General features: G+C 41.5%; 2 protein-coding genes across 7 annotated transcripts in view; both read left to right on the top strand.

Annotated features, from left to right (window-relative positions):
- Positions 1-11,004, top strand: part of galnt16 (UDP-N-acetyl-alpha-D-galactosamine:polypeptide N-acetylgalactosaminyltransferase 16) — a 35,960-nt gene extending 24,956 nt beyond the window's left edge. Inside the window, exons 7-15 of the mRNA XM_040137366.1 lie at positions 301-388; positions 800-884; positions 1,502-1,605; positions 2,466-2,592; positions 3,380-3,472; positions 3,998-4,081; positions 5,255-5,381; positions 6,395-6,511; positions 9,843-11,004. Of these exons, the coding sequence (XP_039993300.1) occupies positions 301-388; positions 800-884; positions 1,502-1,605; positions 2,466-2,592; positions 3,380-3,472; positions 3,998-4,081; positions 5,255-5,381; positions 6,395-6,511; positions 9,843-9,986 (969 nt within the window). The 3' untranslated portion in view covers positions 9,987-11,004. The remainder of the gene's footprint in view (positions 1-300; positions 389-799; positions 885-1,501; positions 1,606-2,465; positions 2,593-3,379; positions 3,473-3,997; positions 4,082-5,254; positions 5,382-6,394; positions 6,512-9,842) is intronic.
- A 3,716-nt stretch (positions 11,005-14,720) lies between these two features.
- Positions 14,721-26,881, top strand: part of numb (NUMB endocytic adaptor protein) — a 42,150-nt gene continuing 29,989 nt past the window's right edge. For 2 of the 6 annotated variants that reach the window (XM_040137481.1, XM_040137479.1), the window contains exon 1: positions 14,726-14,923. The gene's annotated coding sequence lies outside the window, so the exon portion shown is untranslated. Of the gene's footprint in view, positions 14,924-26,881 lie in introns of all 6 variants that reach the window. The other 4 variants (XM_040137478.1, XM_040137476.1, XM_040137477.1 and 1 more) reach the window with 4 other exon arrangements.

Genomic DNA, 26,881 nt, shown 5'->3' with positions numbered 1-26,881 from the left:
AAATGTGACCATTTGATGTTGGTAATCTCTCCACAACATGCTTGTGCAGGTCTTTCATCAATGCATTTCATGATTACCCAGTTTCTGATGTACTAACACTAAAAATACGACCGGATCTAAATCTAATGGATTATAATATAAAACACAGATTAAAATGCTGACTTTAAAAACTTTTATGACTTCCAACCTTGCAGATCGGTTAAAACACAGCATATAAATACATGTACGAGTTTAAACATAAAATGTCAAATAAGTGTCTCAATGATAACGTTTCCGTCTGTCCTTCTCCCGCCCATGCAGGACCATACACGAGTGGTCAGCCCCATCATTGACGTCATTAGCCTGGATAACTTTGCCTATTTGGCTGCCTCTGCGGACTTGAGAGGAGGTCAGGGCACAAAGCACAACTCATGCACAGTAACACCTGATAACACACAGCTGCATTCAAGGAAAACCCCTGTTACACAATCCCCTTGCTATATTACATAACAAGTCTTTCCAGATCAACTCAAAACCCAGAACAGGAATTCAAAAATGGATTTAAGTCACTCTGGATATAAAGTTTGTGAAGATAGAGAGTTTTCATTCAACATCAGTAAATTATAAAAAGATTTTCTGCAAGGGGCTGATTGCTCTGATTGGCATGAATATTGGGCTCATTTAGAATCTGAAATCATGGAGCTTAGTTTAGCCAAAATCAGCAGGAGTTTCGTAACTGTCTTCTTGGCTGCTTTAGGGCTGATGTCTAGACAAGGTGACTGTAAATCTATTGTGTCGCTCGTGCTGCCTCTTTTGTCAGGATTTGACTGGAGCCTTCATTTCAAATGGGAGCAGATTCCCATCGAGCAGAAAATGGCGAGAAGTGACCCCACGCAGCCAATCAGGTATGTCTACAATGCTCACCATCACTCCTCTTCCTCCTCTTCTATGGTGTAGGGATCCATAGTGCCATAGTGCTGATTGCCAAGCTGAAAAATCCATCATGAACATACGTCATGTATGTGCATGAAATATTATGCATATTCATTAACGTACTGAAAAAACACACTGTTGTGACACATTCTGAAAATCAAAAATGATATTCATCTTCCTAGATATTCACCGCAGTGATCCGAGACTACAAAAAGGTCAAATTTTGCTCACACCAAAGTGAGTTATAGGATTGCTACTTGTTTAACGATACGAAATCTTTTTTTGCATGTCTTTCTGTAGGAACATTTGTGATATCTCTTGTTTACTGGGGGGACCCCCAGGTCTTCCAGCCCTCTGTCCACTGTTGCAGATAATGGTGGCGATATAGGAATCCAAGATTAATTACTTGCTTCAATTTGTTGTTTTCCCACGGAAACAACTCAATTCTTGGTGTTTTTTTTGTCATATAACTGGTTGAAGTACGGCAAGCTCATCTGCGGCGTGAGAAAGCTATTCAATCCTCCGGCCCGTGAAAACTCTCCAAGAAGTGGAGATATTGTAAATGACTCCCTTCCTCCATTCTCTGCAGGACTCCCGTCATCGCTGGTGGGATCTTCGTCATGGACAAGAGCTGGTTCAACCACCTGGGCCAGTATGACACCCACATGGACATCTGGGGAGGGGAGAACTTCGGTGAGCTCACTGATTATTTTGAACTTTTACTTGAATCAGAATAATGCCTTTTTATTAATCACCGTCCACAGACATCCCACTCAGAATCCCTTTAAATAAGTACAGAAAACCAGGCCTCACTCTGCCCTGCTTGCAAAATTCAGACATTGACTGTAAAACTGTTAAAATTCCCTAGGAATAAAAAACATACTGAATTGGAATATTTAACCAAATTTCCTATACGTAGTTGTCTCTAAACTTAAACATGCTACAAGTCACTTATTTTAAAAGGAATATTGATGATGGATAATGGATATGACTTGGATTCACCCCATTAATGTACATAATGAGAAGAATAATGGTTTTTTCCCATTCAGTGTATAAATAGAGAGTCCTGTGTTTGCAAGGTTTTGGAACAAAAATAATTTATCTGCGAAAATTCTGTTTATTTGGGAATGAAGAAAATCATGCTTATTTGTCAAGCTGACTGCTATGTTTATTTGGAAAACACACGACTGTTAACTGTCACCAGAGAGTCATGAAGTCAAATTCATAAACAACGATGAAATGTTCAAATTTAAGGAACAAAATAACGTTGACGACTGCAGATGCTTTTGGGTGCTGCGGAGGTCAAGCAGCCCGTGCCCCAAAATGCCCAATGTGTCCTTGGAATTTGCAAATTGGCAGAGCGTTAACTTATCAAAGCACTGATTCACAGATTATAGCCACCTGCTGCATGAAACGTGTAGCAGGTGAACGTGGCCGGGCTGATATTGGGATTGGTGCAAATTAAACTGTGTAATTTAGAGACAGACAGACAACACTTCAGATAAGCACACGCCTACGTTCTTGCCCCCCCCCCCATCTCTGTCCTCCTGCAGAGCTCTCTTTCCGGGTGTGGATGTGTGGAGGGAGTCTGGAGATTCTGCCCTGCAGCCGCGTGGGTCACGTGTTCAGGAAGCGACACCCCTACGACTTCCCAGAAGGCAACGCTCTCACCTACATTAAGTGAGCGGGTGGATCTGTTAGAACCCTGACATCCCGTCTGCTGTACAGCGTTATTACACCAGATAACAGTTTAGCAGCCGCAGAGAAGGTTAATCTTTCAGTCAGCCTTAAAAATCTTAAGTGGTACATGTTTCAGCACAGCTCAGTGGGGAGTTAAGTGCTTCACTGGGCAAATTTCACACTTTCACAAGTGGCAGCGAGAGATGAGTAAGCCAGTAAGTAACCTGGGCCTCATGTAACGATAAAACACTAGACGACTCAAAGCCAAAATTCTTCTTCCCGATGTCCAGGAAAATGTTGATAAAGATCTAACTTTCTCCGGATGGACTAGAGAAAGAGTTTAACAGGCCCCTGGCAGCAGACCAGTAGTTGGCCATGAAACATTTGTAGGAAATTATATGATTCGTCAACAAAAGCTCAACAGCAATAATATGACTTTTTTGGATCTCATAGGTCATTTTTGCTGAATTTTCCTTGAGCTTGGTGCAGTCCTTACTACATTTTTCCTCACCACTCCCTGTAATGCGCCTAACAACTACATAGTGATTGTTAACTACTTATTAGCATTCATCAGTATTAAGGAAGCCTGTGTGAGGCCACTGCCTGGGTACTGCGGAGAGCTCTATCTGTGTTTTCTTGTAGTTTAGCAAATTTGGCGGACAAAACGAATTTCTGGTGTCCGAAGGCTCCGGTGCGTGAGACGCTGCCATTACAGGTGGCTGCAGGAACGCCAGCAGCACCGTCATTACTGTGTCTGAGCAGGTGCTGTGTGTGTGTGTCCACACAGGAACACCCGGCGGGCAGCTGAGGTGTGGATGGACGAGTATAAGCAATACTACTACTCTGCAAGGCCGTCAGCCCAGGGCAAGGCCTTTGGGAGGTATGTCTGCCATCCTCTTCTCTCGCAATGTGTTATAGATACAGGTCCCATACAGGTTGGAACTTCACTGATTGCGTCTCTCTTCAGCATTGTATTGGATGAGTCTGACACCATATTTGTGCACAGTTTTTATATTGTTCCAGTCAGGCACTCCATGTGGTAAAAAACACTTGCTGATAATTCCCATAACAGTTGATGTCATACAAACTCTTGTAATAATAGACCCAGTGAGCAAGATTTCTTAATTTCACCATTTTATTGTATTCTCTTATGTGCACTATTTTCAGAGACATTTTTATGCAAAAGACCAGCACATTTGCCAAATTTGTGGATTAAAACAAAAAGCCCTGATTAGCAGAAATTAGTTACTGGCTGGGTTTTTCTTCACCAAGCTGCTAATTGTGGCTTCACAGAGTTGATATGTACAGTAGTGTCTGTCTCTCTCACCGTGTCAACACATTCTGTCTTCCTCTCTCCATCACTTTAACTCTCTTTGTCTCTACATCGCATGTTTTGTTCACGTAGCATTGCCGACCGTTTGACACTGCGGCGGAAGTTGAACTGCAAACCTTTCCGCTGGTACATGGAGAACGTCTACCCTGAGCTGAGGTACGACATGAAACTAGGCAGAAGTCACTGTCGCCCCTGCTGAATCAAGTTAATGACAAATAAATATAAAGATTCCCTCCAGACATGTTGAAGGATTTAGAAAAATAATCTTTGCGTCTGATGTGATTGTTCCACAAAAAAAAGTGAACTTACTTTGTTACAAATTCTTAAGATGACACTTACTCCTTGCCCATAATCTATGAAAACGCAAATAATTTTCAATTCAAAAGAGGTCTCCTCCTTTACTGAAACGTCCATGCTCGGTCTATGAGCCCTGGAGACCTCAAGTGTTCACATCACATTTTTCTAAGTGTCATACTGGACCCGGAATCGTTCTAAAAACTAGTTGTGGTGTCACGGGAAGTCATGTTTGAACGTCCTGATGTTCAACTCAAATTTAAGTTGAGCACAAGGAAACTTTCCCCCTTCAGCAGATGAATGTGAAAACAGCCTCCTAGAGTAAAACAAGAACGATGAGCAAAGCACATTTATGAGCAGAGGGGGACTTGAAATACGTATGTGTGAAGGTTTTCCTGAAATCTGTGGATGATTGTATGTCTGACCTGTGGCCTTTATGAAATTTTTTAATAATAATTTTGTGCTTTCTGTTATAAAACACCAAAAAGCAGCAGGGTTTTTCTTCCAAGCACCATTAAAAACCAACAAATGGAAAATGAGTTTGTTCACCCGTGTTTTTTTGATTGATTATTGGAAGAGGCCAAGGGGGAGGAAACGAGGCATAAAATGTTCATTTCAAAAAGAAAACTGAGAATGCAGTAGGAATTTCTTTTTTTTTTTTTTTTTTCCCAAGCACAAAATAGTCTTACAACCCCAATGGGGCGTCACGACCCCCAAGTCCAGAGCCAATAATCTAAATATTTATGATGTGAATGGGAATCTCTGCCTGGTTTATCAGTGTGTATCCCACCGGCTTGTTTTTCAAGCAACCCCCCCGACTCTCTGGCTGTATCTACTCTATGGCTTCTTTCCAAATAACTGTGGTCTCTCAAATTCTCATTGTATATTTTCACAAGTACGTGTTGTAATAGAGCAGATCACTTAGTGCGTTTCAGTTACTGAATAGGATGACTCATCAATTCAATCCATCTGTTCTTTACTGTTGTAATGAGATCTTCCATTGACCTCTCTCCTCTCTGTAAATGGTTCCCTCAGGGTCCCTGAGCAGGAAGCAGTGTCCAGTGTGCTGAAACAAGGCGGTTTGTGTCTGGAGACCCGCGGGACCGACATCCTGGGCCTGGCAGAGTGCAGGGGCATCGGAGCCAACAGGCCCCATTCACAGGTCAGGGCCCCCAGGAGACTGTGGGTCACACACTTAAAGTCTGAATTATTGCTATAAAATATGAAAATTGTGTGGGAATTTGACCCGATGACGCTGATGTAAGGGCATATTGACAAGCAATGCACTAATATGAGTGTATAGAAGGCACGGGGGCGATGTTAAACTTGAACAATTACGTGGATCCTTGGATGTGTACAGAACTTAAAGACTGTGGGACTTATGTGATGATATCGCATGATTTTTTTCAGAGTTCTTTGAGAAATGAAGTAACATAAATGCCTCAGTTACATGTTACCTTCATTTTGTAATGATTTTCTTTCGGAAAACATTAAATTTTTATCAACATGTTAATCGCAGGTTCCTTCAGTCTTCTTATTCCGTTGCCAAAATGAAAAAAAAACACAAAAAACTTCTGTTGCTGGGTTACACAACTGATAAAAACATGCTATTAATCATCACATAAGGAACAACATGCCAAACCCTAATTTAAGTTTAGTAACATTAGTCAACATTAATCACTGTTATGATTTCGCCATTATATTAATCATGAAGCATACAGCACCAGCTCACAGTTATTATTAGTTGTTCGGTTGGTATTTCCAACCTGTGGTTCAGATAAAGGCAGGCAAGTGATACAAAAAGATTCAAGAGCACGTCACTGACAAGGAAATGCGGTTCAAGCCAGTAAATGTGAGAAAAGCTTTGAACAGTTCTTCCCTCTACCGACCCCATTGTTAGTAGGAGACACTTGCCATCCAGCGAGGTTAGGTGTCTTGTGCGTAGCCTTTTGAGTTAGTAGCGCATGGAACCAGTGTTTACAAAAACCGGTTGGGTTGCCGCTCATTATGAAAATCATTGTACATTAGTGAAGAATACATGAACCCAAAGGTTGCTCTGACAATCACATGAACCCTAATACTGTCTGTGTCCTCTGTTTTTTTAAAACTCCTCTCAAACTGTTAACTGAGATGACAGCAGTCACCACGGTTATAATTGTTTCTGTGTTTTTGCAGAGATGGGAGCTAATAGAGCCACTGATCCGACAGCAGGACCTCTGCCTGGCCATTTCAGCCTTCACAGCGGGGTCAAAGGTCAAGATGGAGCCCTGCAATACAAAAGAGCCCAGACAGGTAAGAGGAAAATAGTGTCAGTTTCCAGTTTTGAAATAATTTTTTGAAGTTCCACAACATATTAAAAAAAGTGTCATTTCATTTGCTATAAAAGAGCCATTCTGTGAAGTTATGAAGTTAACTAAGGGTTAACAGAAGGAAACGTTACTCTAGGCTTTAATCTTCCACTATAAGTCATGTTAGCAGTAGGTCTTAGTTTTTCCAAATGGTTATGTCATTTTGGAAGCAAGCGCTTCATTTGTGCTTGATCTGCCGCTCACAATGCTGAACTCAGACATGAAAGATTTGGAGATAGGAGGTGGTTCCAGGTTAGGCGCTAAGCTGGCCCCCCTGCGGATGACGCCAGGAGCCTGGGACGATCGGAGGCGCGTTATCGATGCAGCTCCTGCCAAAGGAAGAGAAGAGTTGATTTTATAGGTGCCGTAGAACAAGCGCACCCGTAACTTCGGACCCCACCCTGTTCCTTCCTCGTTCTCCCCTTTGTGAATGTTGAACACTCACACGGTGGACTTAAGACTTCGAAGAGGGAGTATTAATTTGAACCATATGCACGAGCGTGTGAGATTCTTGCCAGACCATCCTCTCATCGCTCTGCAGGCCCATTGCAATCCTTAAAGAGTTCACTGGGAGATGGCCAATTGAAAAGCGAGCAGATTTTGCTGTGGGAGACATTTGGTCTCTTTGTCCCGAGTGTTAAATCCCCTAAAAAGGAAAAAGTTGCTTGTGTCTCTGACGTTGCTCTCTACTTGGCTGAGTGTTTAGCGCTTTCAGCAACAAGTGTTTTGTGGTGCCTTTTTAAAAAGGGTGTAAATATCTGGCGCATTTCAACATTAAACCAGAGCTAAAATTTACAGACAGAAGCATGATATTCTTTACTTCAGCACTGAATACTTTTCAGTGATGACATCCATTACCAGTATTATGGGAGGGTTTTCCCTGATCACTGCTGCATAAAAATAGTCTGGAACACTTTTGCGACATTTTATTTTGGTAGGCTAACTTTTTTATTGGGTTTTTTTGTAAATCATTTCTTAGTTTAATCCTGAAAGACTTTCGTTAGTTGCGGCTTGTATCTAAGTACTAAGCGTTGCTTTAGAAGTCTTCAGGAACTCGTATCAGCTACTAAACTGTTAAATATTCACTCTGACATTTCATTTCCTCCTTCTCTTTGTTCCACAAACATGCACAGAAACACCACACGCATGTAACAATATATGTTTACAGTAAGTGTCACACACACACACACACACACACACACACACACACACACACACACACACACACACACACACACACTCTCCCTCCTCCGGGATATTAAGATTAATAATAAGCCTCCAAGTGGCTCAAGAAATATCTACTTAGCACTTTATGCTCTGATGTTGCTCTAAATTCAGCTCTGGTGATTTGCCTGTTTATGAAGAACACACTTTCTCACTGTCTTTACTTTTGGTCTCCAGTTTCTTATCGAACTCGCTCCGGCACTTTTACACACAGTGACTAAACCCCGGGGAGTCCCTGTGGAAAGGAATATTAAATTTACCGAGAATCAAAAAAAATTGAGCCAAGGCGCTACTCAGAGGAAATACCTTACAATACAAATAAATGACACGGTGTGTTAATTAAATTAGATGTCTGAATCCCCCTTATCAGAGTGTCCTGTGATTGTTTTGGGAAAGGGTGAAGGAGTAACTAATTTTCTGACATTAGGATAAAGTACAACAATGAAAAAGAAATATAACAGCTTTCTCACACCAATTTTTGCAGCAAGGGTGATCATATGAACTTATCGCCTTTCGGTAAGAAGCACACTCCTCTGAGCTCTAGCCTCCAGTCACATACACCTCTGTACGTTGTCAGCTCACCTCAGTTTTAGATCATGTGCTGTATTCGGATTCTTCAGGTTGTCACACTGCAAAATACAGTCAGTTGCGAGCTTGTAGGTATACCTAGCTGAAAACAATACAGCAGCCCTGCCGTAAATCCAAACCTTCATCAAGGTTGTCATTTTCAGTTTTTGTTGAAACTACTTTAAGAGAGGCGTCGATTCTGCTGTATGGTCATTTTGGTGCATGTGGTTTGTTGTGCTGCTAAGTTATGTTGCGTCATGCGGAGAGGCGCTTCTAATATTTCGTCCACCCCATGTACATCGGTGAGGACAGGCTAAACAACAGAAACCCCTCTCTGTATAACGCAGTGCAGTTCAATATGTAAAATACTCCATGACAACTAGAGCTAGACCGATAAATTGGCCAGGTCGATATATATATATTGCAGATAAATTAGTGGTGTATGTGTTGGCTGATGAGTGACAAGAAGTACAGAAATGCCAAAGTAGGTTTGAGGTTGTTTAGAAACAATGTTATGTTTCCCTTAACACCACCTGCTGAGTGTGTATCTCGGTCACAGCACTTTAAAAAAAAACAAGACTAATGGGTCAGTATCAACGTTGTTGTTTATGTAAAATAAATACATTCATAAATAAACACTTATCTGCCAAAATTTCGCTATCAGATTTTTTTAAACTCTCAAATGTGGATATTAGTATCCACCTTAAAAAATCTAGCACTGGTTGCGCTATAATGCAGACAGCATTATGCCTATATATCCTGTACATATAGACATGATACATCATAACTAAAAGTCAAAAGTAAAAGTACACATAACACAAAGAAAATGGCCCCTGTGAGCGGCTTACTAATCATATTGCTTGAATATTATCACTGATATACTAATGTGTAAGTAGCATTTTACTGTTGCTGAGGTGGAGCTAATTTGACCTACTTTATGCAGTAGTAGAATAATTTATAACAGTGCGTCACATTTTATAATCTCATCGTAGTTTTTGCATCCAAAATTGTTCGGTAGCTTTGTATCTGAAAAAGTACCCGGTGGCTAAAGTTGTTGAATAATGCAGTGGCGTAGAAATGACACTATTGCCATCTGAAATGTAGTGGAGGAGAAGTATAGGGTGGTATGAAGTGGACCACTGCTGAACTCAGTACCAAATTGAGTACATACAGGACGTTTTTGCAGCAAAAACAATTTGTTTCTTCTCTTGTGGGATGGCAGGCTGCCATGTACTGCAGCTTTGCTGCACTATGATTTTTCCACTGCAAGTGCAGGAGGTCAATCGTTCGTGTGATAACTGTAATCCTGGTCTGACTCAGTCCATTACTCACCACTAACATGAACCTCCTATGCCGATACACATCATTTATACACATCAGGAAATATTTCAAACCACAGAATGCGCGAGGACGTCTGTGCTAAAGCTAACTGACGGAGATGAATTGATAGTTTTTCCCTTTTTTTCCTCTCCCTCTCTCTGCAGAAGTGGAAGCCGAAAGGCCCGGCTCTGCAGCACATGGTCAGCGGCCTCTGCCTGGACAGTCAGGCCCCGACGGGTCCTCCCGTCATCACGCAGTGTCGCCCCCAGATGGCCAGCCAGTCCTGGGAGCCACAAGTTATCACCTGAGCCACAGCTGACGGGGGAGGAGGGGGAGGAAGGAGAGGAGCAGATTCCGGACCCGGCCTTCAGAAGGACTCGGGGGATCACATCTGCACCCTGTCTGTCGCCGTGCTGAGGGATGAACAGAGTGAGAACTGTACTTTTGTGATGTCAACGTCAAGCTCCCGCTCGTTGTTTCTCGGTGACAAGAGCGTCACTGACAACATTTTACGGCCTCGCCGAGCAAAACACCTGAGGTCTTTCGTGTACAGTGCTTCATCCTTTGAGGATGCTGCAGTTCTTCTACGTAATCTAAGCTTTTCACTGAAAACTGTTGCACATCTCACTTTTCAATTCCTGTGTCTGTCCCTGGTCAACGATTTGCTTCAAATCGGAATGGTGTGGGCTGCCTCCGAACAAATGAGTGCATACTGTACTGTAGCAAGTGTGTTGAGGCTCACCTGACCGACGCTGAGTCAAAGTCGCTGCTTGTCTTGTTGCCTAGTGTTAGGTTGAGGCATGTCTGATGACGGTGTGGACCAGGGCAGCTTTATGTATAGCCAATTAAAAAAAATCCAAGTTTTTTGTTTTTCTTCATTGCTGAATAGCAGTCTTGAAAGCACCATGCAAAGCGCGGTCAGGAACATTATTTATTGTTTTGCATGGTCAGACCCAAAGAATGTTTTTTGTTTCTGTCTCTCTACAAAGTTTTATGTAAATATTTGAAGCAGACAATGGCTTGGTTTTTGTGTAAAGTAATCCATACGTTGTTTGAAAAATAAAATGTCGTAACAAAGAAGCTTATTGCTTTAGTCGTAAGTTGTAATATCGTTACTGTTATTGTTTGGTCTTGACTGTGATTTGGATCTACAGTGATGTTGCAAAGAGAAGTAACTCTCTGTAACACAATATCCTCTTGTTTCATGATTTTTAACAACAAAGACCTTTTTGCCACGATGAGTCATTTTGTAAATACTAATAAATAATGCAAAATACGTGTTTACGGTAGAAATGTCCTGGATTTTCTGATTCATCACGACGTGGGCGGCTGAATATTTAAGAGTGCATCAACCGTGAGACGTCTGTTTAACAAGTATTTCAAACAAGTAGTGGAGCAAATTTGAGGGGTTTTAGCAGTTTAGTTCTAATGCTTGGTCCGCCGGGCCACCTCTTTTCAGAGCAGCGTGAAATATTTCAACATCTATCGCATTAATGGCCGTGGAATTTGGCGCGGACATTGATGGTCCCCAGGGGATGAATACTGGTGACTTAGGTCAGTCCCTGACTTCTTATTTAGTGCCTTCAGCAGCTCAAACTTTCCGCTTGTCCAAAACTTGAGTTCATGGCAGGATAGCCCTAAAACCAATTACTAAATTGTGCCAACCTCAGCGGCACTTGGAGATTAACACCAATAGCACGCCACCATGTTATACAACATACTGAGTGTAGACGTGTTATACAATGCGAAATGTAAGGCTATGATGCGCTTTAACGTTACAAACCAAACTTGGCATATTACTACGCAGACATCAAAATGCTATGCTCCGTGTTACATCCTAAATGTCAAAAAGGAACTTGACAGTCTTGGGCAGTTCCAACGAAAACTCAACACTACAGGCATCATAGAGACAGACTCTATGGCAGAACAGTGGCATTGGATCACATTAGACTGTACAGGTGCACCTGATAAGTGGACGGTGAGTTTTTTTTGTTTTTTGTTTTCAGGTGTGTAACGAGCATTGCAGCCTTTATTCCTTGTCGTGCCTCAATTAAGGCTCTGCACACCCCTACAGGCGTTTTCAATTAGTCCGGCCGATTAGGCCTCTGCTCGGGATGGATATGGGCTCTGCCATGGCCCGAGCTCATCGTAAATCGTGTGTGAGGTGGGCCCCGTGAACATGATGCATTTTTTTTTGGACTCACACCTAGTGGCCACGAGGGGGCAGGATATCATAACAGATGTGTCAGAGGCTCACCAGCAACATCTCGTGACTCTGACCTCGACAGGGGCGGATGGACGAGCACTTGTTGTAAAACGGGAGTCGTAAAGAAGATTGGGTTTAAGATAATGAAGAGTAAAAGGAGAGTGGCGGTGAAAAGGAAGAAGAGACAATGGTTGTGTGTGTGTGTGTGTGTGTGTGAGAGAGAGAGAGAGAGGTGAGAGACTCACAGCTGTTCCAAAGAAACACATTGGCATGGCCATAATCAGCATAACAGGCTTGGCAACTTTCTTAACCAAAGCATTTTTTTTAAATTTTTTTTTTTGTTGGTTTTGAAACCTTCCAGGGCCACAAAACATGCTACACTGGAGATTAGTAAGCTTCAAAGCTATGCGAGGAATGCAACTTAATGCTGATAGGGCCGAGGTTTCATTACCGGGAGGAGGGGGGGTCAGTGGCAGACGCTGGGGAAAAAACAATAGATATGAAAAGTCAGATGAGTTTTTAATTACAGCATAGTCAATGTTAGTCACCGGAACATGTTTGCCACGGCCAAAGTTCAACGTCTGACAAATGGTATAAGAGACGTCGAGAAAACGAACATTTCAGATCTCTCCTGGGAAAGCAGCACGGGCATTAGGGCTGTGGTGCTATTCAGACGGGCATTCAGGCATTTAAACGGTGGGGTTTCACAAGTTGCTTCACTGGCAGGGCTTATTTGCATATCAGCCAGATATAGAATATGTAATGAAGAGTCAGTCACAGGTGACTGACACATACTGGACACCATTGGAGACATGTAACCAAGTACATTTACACACACACACACACACACACTCGCGCTTAAGCACTCTTCTTAAATACTTTTACCTGACTTGAGCATTACCATTATGTGCCACATTTTACATTATGTCAGTTTTAGTTACAAGTTCAGTAGTTCATACTACTACTCTAATTCATCTGCTCATTGTTCTCAATTCATTGATTTGTTGTCTTGTGTATAAAATGTCAGTCTGTAGTGAGAAATAATTCCAAGATGACGACTTCAAATATCTTGTTTTGTCTGACCAACAGTCCAAAAGCCAAAGTAATAATTGCTGTACTATAATGTATGACAAAGCATCAGATCCTCACATTTGAGAAGCTGGAAACAACAAATGTTTGGTAATTTTGCTTAAAAAATTACTGAAATGATTATTTGATTATCAAAATAGTAGAGGAATTTTCCGTTGATCAACTGGTCGAATCATCAACTAATCATTGCAGCTCTGTTGTAAAGTATTTAAAATTAGTTCCAACTCAAACAAATACAGAAGTAACATGGTACCTACTCAGTATTGCATCAGTGATAAGGATCCAGCAATAATACTATAAATAATACTAATGTAAATAACGTGCTCATATATATATATACTTATATATATATATTTTTTTTTGATACTTCAAAGACATTTTGCTGATAATACTTTCGACTGACATTAGATTTTGAATGCGAGACTTGTAACCAAGTATTTATTTTGCATTGTGTAATTTACAGAGTCTGAAGAAGTACTCAGATCCTGTACTTAACTAGAAGTACCAATACCCTGAATTTGAAATTTTACCTAAGTAAAAGTTAAAAAGTATTATCAGCTAAATTTACTTTAAGTATTACAAGTAAATGTACTTGTTCTACAGACAGTTGAACCCAGTAACTGGTATATTATAATAAGTTACATTATTAATATATTAAAATATGAATAATCATTGCGTAATGTTTGACCGAGTTTTAACTACTTTATAGACAGTTTGGTAGTTTAGTCCAGTGGGTCCCAAACTAGGGCTGACCCTATCCAAAGGGTCCAAAGATAAATTTAAGGGGTCGAGAGATGATTAATGGATATGAAAAGAAGACACCCAAATCTCTGATACACAAATCCGTTCTAAGGTTTTGAACTTTTCTGTAATCTTTTTTTTTTGAAATATTGGATAAATGAAACCATCTTCTACTCAGGGGAATACACTCACCGAAGTAGGAGTGCATACGATGAATACGTCGGAGGATGGATGATGTTGGAAGATACGTGGAAAGTGATACTAAACAAAACTAAGTAAAAGTCATTTATCTGTGCTGCAGCCATCCAGCACCTACTCTGAACCAACTCAAGAGACCTGATGAGCTCTCTTGAATTGATTTTTAAGAAGTAAAAATTTACAGTATAGAATGGCTTGTTATCACGTTTGTGAAGGGAAATATTTTTACTCTAATCTCTCCCTTTCGCACATTAATAAAATTTTTGGCTGCTTGATGAAAATGGGCCTTGGACTCTATCAGTAGGCCACAGTACAATAATTTGAGTGATTTAGTTTGAAATATTTAGAGCTGCAACGGTAAATTAATTTGGGAAGTATTTCCATAATCAAGTAATCGTTTTAGTCACTTCTTTTTATTCTTAAATATAGTTCCAGCCTCTCAGATCGGAGGATTTTGCAGCTTTTCTTTGCCAAATGTGATGATAAACTGAATATCTTTGGGTTTTATACTATTGGTCAGACGAAAAAAAAACAAACAAACAAAAAAAAAACGACATTTAAAGACATAAACCTAGGGCCCTGTACTGTTAATTTTCACGATGTTTTTACGGCTTAAAGACAAAACCTATAATCCAGAAAGTTTAATCAGTTGCAGATAAAGAAATGGTAGCAGCCAGTCACTCCCTTGCAGCGGTAGGTCGGAGTCCCTCAGCCCTGTAAGAAATGCAGTGAAAGTCCGGTTTTGATCCAGGTTGCGTTACCGTCTATCGATCACCTCCGATCCGCTCGCACCGGCCAATGAGGTCCCGCGGAGGCGGTCCGTTGCTAAGGAGGAAGTTTGGTTGAGTCTCCGAGTAGCAGCCATTCAGCGGCGGTGGCTGAAGCGATTGGACTGCGAGCGTCTCTCGCTGCACTTTCTGTGGAATTTGAATTATTTTGGCACGGCACGGTTCGTGATACATAGGTGACGGCATTAACGGGGCGTCTTCTGGGTCGCAGCGGTGATCGCAGGTAGGCTGAAAATAAAATGTGTATCGGTATATTAATTAGCCTGCCCCGTTGGAGCTTGTTAGCTCACCCAGCTAAGCTGCACTAGCTTGTGTTTTTCGGATGCGGCACACGCAGCTACGTTAGCTCCACGGCTCGTAGCTCCCCGTAGAACCAGTTGCAATGCATTTAGCTAGATGCTAACCCGACTAGATAACAGAATGAGCCAAATGTAAGCTGTGAAGCTGTCTGCCACCTATCACGGATGTTGGAAAAGGTCTGCCTCTGCCCTGCCTAATGAGCTAGGAGGTTAGTTAGCTAGCTGACCTTAGTTAGGGAGCTAACGATACTCAACTTACCTGCTTAACTTTAAGACGTGAACGTTACTCAGCAAAATAATGAACCCAACTCGGACTAAAATCGTGGGATAGCGATCAGCTTGCACTTCATTTGACATATCATTTTCAGACTGTCAATCGTACGCCTTGTGTAATATCGTTTCAAATGTCGGCTGTCGTGAAGGGGCTGTGTTCATTTGCCGTTAAATTTAGTGACTTGGCAAGTTTGTAAAAAAAATGTGTCAAGCTAAAACGAAGAATGGTTAACACACAGATAGGTGCTCGACACATACGTTCAGCTCCCAGTCATCAGACAAGTTGATTGCCCTGAAGTTATAAACTGTGACTCATGGTTTTTAACGCTCTGAATTTTTGCGAAATGTGATAATGTGCCCTAGATTCTCTTATATGGTAATGATATAATTGGTAGACCCTTAGCTTGTGTGCGAGTTTACTCCTTGGAACAACCGCGGAGCAAACGATTTCCATTCTGGTCTGCCATCCCTGATCAGATAAACATCAGTGGTCAGATTACCTTCCACATGCAGACTTTACAAAGATAGCTCCATGATAGATTGTACGATGGCCACAGAAGCACGCTCATTCGGCCCGAAACATCCTGCTTCATGGGGAGCGGCCACGTTCAGATGCCCTCGTTAGGCATCATTTTTAAGTCATTAGTGTTTTGTTGATGGGATTTGTCACTTGAATTAATACCGAGCTGAGATATGGCTTTTCTGCATTAGTTCCGGTAAGCACTGGTATATGCAGCTGTTTTGCAGTGTTCGTAGTGGAGAGACAATCATGTCAAACTTCAAGGTGAAAGCTGATAATTTAGTCTGTCTAAAACTGCTGTTACTTGTATGTCATATATAATGTTCGCTGATTAACACGTTGGCTATAACATGTCAGAAAAGAGCAAAACCTGCCCATTGTGCTGTCCCACAACCTAGTAAGATGTGTTCATATAGCTTATTTTATCAGACCAACAGCCCAAAACCCAAATATATTCAGTCTACTACCATATCTGCCAAAGAAAAACATCAAATCCACACTTTTGAGAGCCTCAACCCCACAAATGTTTCACTTTTTTCTTAAAAAAATCACAGAAACAATGAAAAATGCAGATTAATTTTTTGTTGATCCTCTAATCGATTAAATGAAAAGGTTTTTTTTAGCTCTAATGTCGCACCGTATTTCTTTTGATGGTACAGGGGATTTCTAAACCATTTGGAAAATGTATATGTCTTTTGGAAAGGACTCTGATGATCTCTCACATGCAAAGAGAGAAGAGTGATTTGCGAGTGTTTTATTGTTTTTGCCAGATTTTGGAAGTAACTCATGGTTCAGCTCATCTCACAGAATGAGGGAGGTAAGATTGGCTACCTGCCACCAAACCCACTGTGCAAGTCTGTCAGCTGTTTGAGAGAGAGGGGGAGAATGCTGGAAGTCTGTGTCCAAAGCTTTGTGATTCACTCTGTGGGAGAAAGTAGCTTCACTCTCAGCAGTTCGCCTTGCTCTCAAAGGCCTTTTCTTGGCAGCGAGCTGTACATGTGAATGCTGAGTAGTGATGCAACACCGGGAAGATAAACTTTCTGCGCGATGACAACGCAATCAAAGGGCTTCACTTTTGTCCCCTGATAGCAGCGAGATAGTCTTGCTTCTTGCCGCTTATGGTGAAAACAGAGTGAGTGTCAGTGTCAGCTTAGCTTTCAGTGCAGTGGTAACAGAATAGATATGAGATGACAGGAATGGGAGATATGCCTCTGTGTTTCTGTTCTTCTTTTTCAGCATCAAACAGTCTGGATAAGGGCAATTTTTCTGTGACCATCTCTCGGCTGCTCACCTGTCCTATTTATTTGTCATGTTTATCCTCACTGTTGGTTGCAGTTTAGATGCAGGCCATTGAATGTGTTGGCTGATGGTGTCATCTGTAAGCTGTGGGGTTTTTTTTTCAAAGTCACAGCTCACTAGAGTGTGGACACACCAAACATATTTGGAGTGATATAATAAAAAGATCAAAAGTTTACTTATTCAGATTTATTTGTTTGGGAAGGTGAGAATATGGACATGTAAACTCAGGTGCAGTGAGATGCCTGAAAATTTGGTTCTCTTCCAAGTTAAGAGTGATATTGTTCATTCCGAGTGAGAAATAATCAGAAATTGCGTGTTTTTGAAGGCATGAACGTCAGAGATTATGACAAAGACTGCCAACAAGTCAATAATTTGTTAACAAAGATACATAAACTAAAATGAGATTTTTGTTTTCTCACACTCCTCTGCCAAAGAACTAACCTTGTGGGATGATGGGTTACCGAAACACTTATTCAGTAAAAGAGCTGTTTGCAGTCAGGAGACATTTTTACTAACCACCCCTTGGTGCACTTATAATTGGACAGTGTGACTCAAGATGAATTGTGTACAAAAATGTTCCCAAGTAAACTTTTCTGCTGTGGTTGAGTACAAGGAAAATTACCTGTAAAATGGATGGCACCCTAGGGAAGTTGGAAAATGATTTTAATGATCCCTTCAAAGGACAGATGTTGTTTCGAGCATCATTAACATCTACTTGTGGCTAGATGTGGCAACTGGTAACTTTACATCATTACGAAGAAGGCATACTATCCGCACTTGTTAGATCCACACACAGAGCTCCATATTCCGAGCTGATTGGGAGTGAATCCAGCAGGGACACTCTGAGAAGATTCAACCAGAGGGGAGGTTTTACAATCAGGATCTCAAATGTGCAGCTGACCCCGTTTCAACACAAGTAGCCTAAAATAGGTTCTGTAGAACTGCAGAGTTTGTTTGAACTTGTGCCTTTGATGTGTTTGTTGGTAAGCAGGGTAAGAGTTTTATCCTCTGTCACGGAGCATAATTGTTTTTGGCCATGATTTTCTCACACAAATCAGTACATTTGGAAGATGTGTTCCTCAAACTGATTGTAAACAAATCCAAATATTCAAAAGTTCAATACTAAGGAGCATCTTTGACTATGGTTGCATGCGCACGCACGCACTCACGCACGCGCACGCACGCACGCGCGCACACACACACACCACACTCAGGTTAACTTACGAAACCGGAATTTATATCCATTGCATTGTTCTGACTGCTCCTAAACCCCAGTTTCCTTAGTGTTTGGTTATTATGACAGCCCAACCAACCCGAAAACCGACCTCATGCATTTAACTGCACACTATTGTAATCAAACATGGATTGTATGAGATGACAATTCAGTAGAAGAGGTCATAAAGTTTTTCCCTTCACTTGCAACTCACAGTTTTAGCAACAACAAGCAGTTATAACCATAGCAGCTGTATAACACTTTTCCTCCACTCCCGTTACATGCACATCATATGACAGTCATTGCATGACATTCTTTGTCTGATATATTTTTATTATACAACCAATAAAAATCTATAAGAAATCTTTCTGTGGTACAATTGCAAGAGATTGCATTTCTCCAGAACATAATCTACCTATGTTAACCAGATTATGATCAGAGTCTTTACCTGATAAAGGAGACTGAGTGTTGCGTTGAAATTAATGTTTTTGAAATCACGCTTCTGTTGTTTGTGAAGAATGGTTAGAACAGTGTGTCTGTTCGCCCTGTTTTATACGAACCAGGCAGTATTTGGCTGTGTCAGCACTCATTTTAAAAATGAAAGACAACAGTTAAAGGGTGGGTGGTTTTAATGGCGTTTTACTGTTTTGAACACAGTTCTTTGAGTGTCCCCATTTGGGACAATATCTTTAGCTCTTAATTAGGTCCAAGGGGCATTGAGCTTCTCATTTTGCCCTGGCTGTTTAAACTGTGGATTAGAGCCGGGGGGGTTGGGGGGGCGGCACAGTATGCAAGGAGTTGCCTTTCAGGTTTGCGTCTGTATCACTCCTCCCTGGGTATGGTATGGGGCTCAGGGACTCCTTTTGTCTCACTGGGCCCCTATATAGAGTGATACTTGAGCCTCCTGGGCTGGAAAAGCTCATGCTTTATTCAGCCCTATGATCTCTGCTTTAATTACGAGTGACCCAGGACGGAGAGTCCAGTGGTGTATCTCACAGGGTGGGAACTCTGCACCAGCTCCCGGTGCCAGTCAGAGTGCTAGATGTGTAGGCCATTTGGCTGAGGTGTGTTTTCCACCTCGCAAAGACAAATTTTAGTTATGAAACAAAACAAGATTGACCCAAAAGACACTAATATAAAATATTAAATCAGGTCTTTGTACTTTCCACCAGCCGTTTTTTGGCAAGTGGCAGCAGTTGCATTTTTTTGGATATGAGGATTTTGGCTTATGAGTAAAAACTTTCCCACCCTTCCTTATTCTTTCAGCCCTTCCCTGTCTGGCCTCTCAGGTGCACTGATATTATTTTTGCCACCAATATTTGACTATGGAACTGATATTTGTGTGTGTGATTTATACCAGAGTTTTGTCACTTTATTTGACCAAATCTTACTCACCTGTGTTAGAACATTTATAACCTATAAGGCTTAACCGCACGCACCTGCATTTGCAGTATAACTAAAAACTTTGTTTGATGTGGGTGACACAGAAGTAGATTTTGGTATCAGCTTTATAAAACTACCTTTGTGCATCCCACTTATCCACTGTATGCACTATTGTAAACACTGCACTGTGAGGTTGGTGTAATGACTTCCCGTCTCAAAACTGAGTGACGCATGTGTGTGCGCCTGTGGTTATGTCTAATGACTCCTTGTCCATAGCACAGATGACAGTGTGCACAATTTCTATTTTCTTGACTACAGTGACTGTCTGCATGCTGCGTCCAGTGTAGTTCTGTCTTATCTGTAGTATAGTCCCAGCTCCAAGCCTCTGTTGGCCCCGCCTACCGTCGTCACCCTGGACGTGTCTCGATGTTGCCGTGGCACCAGTTCCCTGGTAACCACTACAACGGTTGCTGGGTGATGCAGCGATAAAAAGAATATGAACCAACAAAATGTTCAGAGGTAGTTCCCCATTTCAAAAAACAGAATAACTCCTTGCTTGCAAAATGTGAAAATGTTTATTAAAGATGTTGATGCACATACAATGACAAAAGCACACATAGTGAAAAAGTGTCTGTGACAAAACATGCAGATAGGTAGGAAATGCATTTCAAGCTCAGTCTCAGCCTGAGCTGGGAACATGCTCTGTACTCTGTACAGGCTTTTATTAACATATGCAAATTAGAATCTTTTAACAATTACTTTTGATTTTTTTTTTTTTTTTTTTTAGTTTAGCCTTCTCACTATATCTGACATGAATTCTCATCATACTCATCTCCCCTCTTCTCAACTGGTTGAGTTTAGGAATTCACTGACACCAGATGAACCAGATCGGATTAAGACAGGTCAAAGTAAAGTATCGAAGTATAACTATACAAATGAAAGTGGCTTCATTGTTTTGTTTTTCACACATGAAATATTAGTTCTGTGAAATGCATACCAACAGCTCACAGCTACGTAACTTTTGTGCAGTAGCATCGAAGTGTGAAACCACAATTAGCAACCCACACTGTTCATTTCTTGTAATTATAATCACAGTTTGTACTTAATCGCAGTACCTCTGGTTCTCTGACAGAATTGTATCCATAGCATCGATTTGAAAACTAGCAGCTAAAGTTTGCACTTAATGATTGGTCAAATTTTTTGCCATGTCTACGTATTCTTTGATAAGGTATGTCTGACTGAAATCATAGTTTCCCTTGCTAAATGCTGTATTTTGGGCAAAGTTCTTATACAGCTTATAGTGTTAAGACATGATTTTGCATTGGTACATTTGAGAAATCTGGCCTGTTTTGTTCAATGTAAAAAAAAAAAAAAAAAGAAAAAAAAAAGATTTTTCAGAGAAATTTGTTTAAACTCAGCAAAATAATGTATCAAACGAAGTACAACTTTGGTATCAAGACCACGATGTTTTAAATTTCTATAAGTCTATAAAAGATGTCATTGATATGTCTTTAATCAAAAAGGCCTCCAATACAAGCTCTCTTCCCCCAGTGTAACATCTCTCATCTCTCCAGGCCTCGCAGCTTTGAGATCAGACTCTTCAGCTGACTTGTGGTGTACAGGGAAGCTCCTTCTGGCCCATATGGGTTTACTTGGACCGGCACTGGTTGTTGTGTAACTGCAGTGTGTCTGATCCAAAGTTCACCGGCTACTGTGTTTCTGTTAGATAACTGAATGGAATGAGTAGGCAAAAGATTCAGTTATGAGACAGAGAAGTTTGATGGTGTAATTGAGTTATTTTCTTACTGTAGCAGTTGCTAAAGAGTTATTGTTGTGGAAGTCTATGAACTGTTTCGGGTCAGTGAATTGTTGACAATGGAAGGAGGAGCAACACAGCAGCCAATGTTGTAGCCTGGGCTAATCGATGATGGACATTCCCCAGCACAAGAAAGATGTCAATTATTAATGAGGTGAATATCATGTTCTGCTCAAGTAGAGAGGCAAGGTTTTTGTTTATAAATCTTTGCTACTAGCTTGCATTTGAGTCAGACACCAGAGTGTTTGAAAAAATGTAACATTTATGTTGGCGAGGTCACACGGTTTCATTTACTTTGCTTTGTCAATCCAAATTCCTCTCAGATAATGTGAAGTACGTCACGAACAGGTAGTTAAAGCCTTGTTCCTGAGTAGGAAAGGGTTATCAGTGAATAGGGGCGGCGAGGAATGTTTTTCTTGTGTGTTGCATCACTGTGCAGCAAGTGCTGCCTTGAGCACTGCAGCTTTTTGTTTACCACAGAATTACAGGGACAGGTGTGTGAGCAGCATGTGTGTGCACATTTATTCTGCGTATGTTTTGTACGTTGGATTGCAGAGGAGAGGGAAAGTGTGTGAAAAACAACAAGCGTCTGCAGTAGCAGGTTCACACACAGCACACCATTGCACCATTCCTCCATCACTAGGGGGTGTGCTGGGAGGATGTCTGGCTTGTGAGAGTGCCACTGTGCTGAGTCGACAGGAGGGGAACAATGGCTTCGCTGTGCTGCTTGTCTGTTTGGCCGCCTTCATGCAGCATTTCAGCGAGGGGCACCGTCGGCTTTTGGCTCCACAAGCCTTGGCGACCAGGCCCTTGCCTGCTGGTCAGTGACCCGTTGTGCCCACAGTGCCTGCAGCTCATCGGGCCTCTGAGGGCTACCGATTATCCCACAGTAATTGGTGCCTGGGCTCTGGCTGATCAAAGGTGCCCAGCTGATTGTGGAGCCCTGGTAATTTTCCATTCTCTGGTGCTCTGCAGTCCTTGCCTGCTCGCCTGTTCATTTGTCTTCCTGCCTGCGCAGATCTTGTCTTTGGCCAAGGAAGGGAAGGCTTGACGGCTTTATTATTCTTGTTTTTCTCGTAAGAGATGACAGTGCTGGGCTGTCCTTTCCTTGGCCCACACATATTCCTTGTTAAATCAAGTTTATCAATGTGGAAAAATGGGTAGAACTCAGATTTTTAAAATCAATAAATAGATAGGCGAGGTCACAAGTTCAAGCCTGGAGCCAGGGTGTCTAACAGCCATGTGGACTTACTATAGCAAGACACCAACACTTCAGTCATGTGCCATGCAGGTTTTCAGTTCAGCTGATCTCTGCAATGGCTGATTTTACTGATTAGTTTGTTCTCTGCTAGTGGGTATGGTGGTCAGTGTCATTACCTGGTTTAGTCCTTTAGCCAGAATGAAAACCTGCTTACAATAACCCTTATTCTAACATCAATCATGAGTATACTATACTGTCTTATATGCTTGCTTTTTTTAAAGGTTGCCCAGAGTCCTAATGTATAAAATGGCTTTATTGGCTGCAGAGAAAGAGCTTAATTGCACAGCTGCTTGAACATATGAATGCTTCTTATGTCAATATTACAACCTTCTACTTTGGACGCCTTTTCAAAAGAATTGTCAAACATTTTTGGAAAAGGAAAGCATCTATCATGACTGCTGAGAGTGAAACTTGTAATGATATCATCTCATCATCTCATTCTTACTGACAATCCTTAGTTCACAGTCCAGCCTCGCACCTTAGCAGGTGCTCCCACAGAAGTTGCCCAGAAATAACCTCCAACATGAAACCATTTCTAGAATTATTTCCCTATACCTACAACGTTGGCAAAGACTGAAACCTTCCCTGTGCTTCTAGAGACAGTGCTCTGTTCACTAATCTAATTTAACCACAAAGCTAACACAATTTCAGCCAGTCGATATTTCTAGGAAACATAACATGCTCTCAGAAGGTAAAATGCGCACACATACTCATAGGTTTAAAGTAGCTCTTGACCTCCTCCATGTTATTCCTTTAGAAATTAAATCCTGCTCCACCCCGGCCCGAGCTTCACCATAAACCTGCTGGGTAAAAACCCAGTTAGCACTAGCAGTTTGGCTTAACCTGTTGCATAACTTGGTATTCTGCAGTTATCCTCGGCTAGACAAATAGCACAACCAGGAGACAGAGACTGAAACTGAGGTACATAGAAGGAATTCCTGAAATGAGTGAGCGGCTCAACAGCTGCACTGAATACTGCAGCTCCATTTACATTCATGCTCACAATACCAGTTTGGTTGGCTGATTTCTGATATCAGTATAACCCACCTTGCATCATGTGGACTCCTATTACTGTTTACCTCAGTTTCCTTGTTCACATTGAAGTGGAATCAAAAGAAGTTTTGTAGACTCAAATAACTGACCTGGAGGGTAGACGAGGTGAAAAGAAAATGATTTGTGTGTGTCGTTTGCGTGCGTACTCTGTGTGTGTGGTGTCTGTGTCTCTTGGCCTGGTCAGAGGGGCAGTGTAGCGATTGCGTGTCTGTTCGCTCAGCAGGAAGTTCCTGTTCCACTCCATCCTCTCATCACTCCTGCTGCTAGACAAATACTGCTACTGACACACACACACACACACACACACACACACACACACACACACACACACACACACTCATATACTTGTCTTACATTAGTTGTGAGGACACTCATTGGCACAATGCATTCCCTAGCCCCTAAACCTAATTCTAACCATAAACCTAAAACAGAGTCGTAATTCTAAAATAGCCCTTTGAGGATGTGTCAGAAAGTGCGGACTGGGCAAAATGTCTTCCATCCAATGATCTAAAACTGAAATTGATCCTCACAATGTATAGCACACACACATACACACACACTGTAAGTGCCACTGAAATGACACTGTGTTGCCATTTACCCATAGTGTTGTTGGGATGAAAAGCTGTATTATTGACTCAGCAGCTGGAACCATGGAGTGGGTTCTCTATGTGATATTGATTCTTCCAAGTGTTTTTCCATGTAATCTGTTTTCTTTCTCTCTCACCGTCCTTCTTACTCATTTCCATCTCTTCTGCTCATGCAGGACTTCATTCAATCACTTTTAAAACCTTTTTACACGGTCAGCTCTTTTGTATGTCTCTGTCTTTCAGCCTTTAACTCTCTGTCACTTGTGTGTGTTGCCCTCTCAGCCTTAGGCCAGTGTGTCTGTGTTTGGGCATATCTAAGTCACACGCATGTTCTCAAGTGTGTATGTAATGCTTCACAAAGTGTCAAAAGTGTGTGTGTGAATGTCATAAGCCAGCAGTGCAGTGTTTAAAGCCCCAGCAGAATATGTTTCCCCTGTAGCCATCTCCAGATTATGATTGGGAGAGCAGTGAAGAGTGACAGGTCTTCATCACTCCATGAACAGAGTGGACACACATGCCGACACAGTTCCCCGCTGCGGGTCTTTCCTTGCCTCTAACATACTCAGATAGCCTGCCTAAATGATCTTTTTGGCCACATAAATAAAAATGAAAAAAACTGTTAAGGTTGTTCTTTGTTTTTTGAAGTAATGCCTACTGGTTTCAAGTTGATAATTTGATAATTGATTGAAATTTGTCATTTGACTATTTCTGCTCCTGTGAACATGGCTGAAATTATTCTGGTTAGTCAGCAGCATGGGACTACAAATTATGATTATTGGGCCCGATGATTAAAGGAGGAAGACTTTTTTTTACCTTCTTTTTACATCTTCCATTCACATCTTTCCTCAGCTGTGTTTTTATATTGGCCCACAGACACAGGATCGTTTGCATTCTGTGTAGTGGCACCTAGGATGCATTTTACAGTTTCTAAATTCCACTGTTAATTGTTTCTCTTTTGGCTTTATAATCTCTGTTTACCAAGAGATGAGGTAGTAATGATGATAATGACAACAGTCATCTTTTAGTCATTCCAAACAGTTGCCAGAATAGCCACCACATAAAAGCGTATTATAAAGGGCCTGCTAACCGCCACAGACAGCAGAATTTAACTTCCCCTTTCTGCATTAGCACCACGCATAGGACAGAAAAATTATCCCCATGCAGTTTAATTCCTCATGGATTGGCTGGGAAACTCATTTGGGAAGCAAGTTAATTGGCACTGATCACTGGATCGTTTTTCCTGCTTTGTAGTTTTTCTTTGATGCCTAAATTGACTCACTTTCATTTTGAACTTGTGATCGTGCAACGGTCATCATGTTTAATCATAAAAGTTGATATTAACTGAGTGTTTGCCTGCAGCTGTCAAGCCATTAAGGTGAGTCAGTTCCCTATAAGCTCCTTTTAAGCGGCAAAGTCATTTGGAAGCTGCCGGACAGACATCTCCCCTGGGTCAACCTAACTGAAGGGAGGGAGAAGGATGAGAGCACTACAGGGAGGAGGACAAGCAGAGTGGGGCAAAGAGGAACCTATAACTTCTCACCATTTAATAACCACTTGACTATAACATAAAAGTAACCATAATCATGGAGCAGGATGTTTACACTCACTGGAAGTTGTCAGAATTGGCTAAAACACCAACATGTGGTCACAAGTAAAATACGAAGGGATTGTAACTTCACTGTTGTTTCTTTTCACTCCAGTTTATTTAATGACAGTTAAAGTAATCTGGCTAAAGGTTTCACTTAACCCTGTTCAGATGCTTTATTGGATACTTGCTTACACTGATTGCTTTCATCTGTGCTATTTGTAATCCTGATCACTTCTCTATGAATTAAACTGCACTTTGAAGTGGTGTTTAAATTGGAAGCATTTCACATTTTTACATTAGGAGCAGGGAGGTGGTAGCAGCTAGTGTGTGTCAGCAGTAATGACTGTGTTTTCAAAAACCCGGCTATGCACTGTCACTTGCCCTGCTGTGGTTAAATCAGAAATTACGTCACTGCTTGTGCAAAGCAAGCGCTGAGTGTTAACCATGAAATCTTTGACTTGTCATCGCTGAGGCCCAACCCAACAATGGCGCATGAAATTATCCACAGACTGCCCTCAACACATCACTCACCTATTGATGTCATTATCTGTGGTATTTTATTTTTCTCCTCTGAATCAGCAGCTCTGCAGGAAGCACACTCTGGTGCCTGTCTTTTTTCATGTATCCACTCTGCATGCTAACTGTGTCACAGTGTGACAACCAGACCCGTTTAACTTGACAGAAACCGTGTGTCTGTCTGTGTTGGATATGATGTAACACAGTCCGAGCCATTCTTCATGGGAGAAATGGTCTGCAAGTTTGTGGTGAAATCCTCCTCTGCTTGACTTGACCATAACAGGGATATAGCTTGACATTTTTTGTGGTTGATCGTAAAGTGAATGTTGGCACATGGGACTTTAACCAAAGTTCTTGGATTGTGGCAGTGTCT

This window comes from Xiphias gladius, chromosome 10, assembly GCF_016859285.1.
Source record: "Xiphias gladius isolate SHS-SW01 ecotype Sanya breed wild chromosome 10, ASM1685928v1, whole genome shotgun sequence".
In the NCBI taxonomy this organism is placed as follows: Eukaryota; Metazoa; Chordata; class Actinopteri; order Istiophoriformes; family Xiphiidae; genus Xiphias; species Xiphias gladius.
This window is presented reverse-complemented; position numbering and strand designations above follow the sequence as displayed.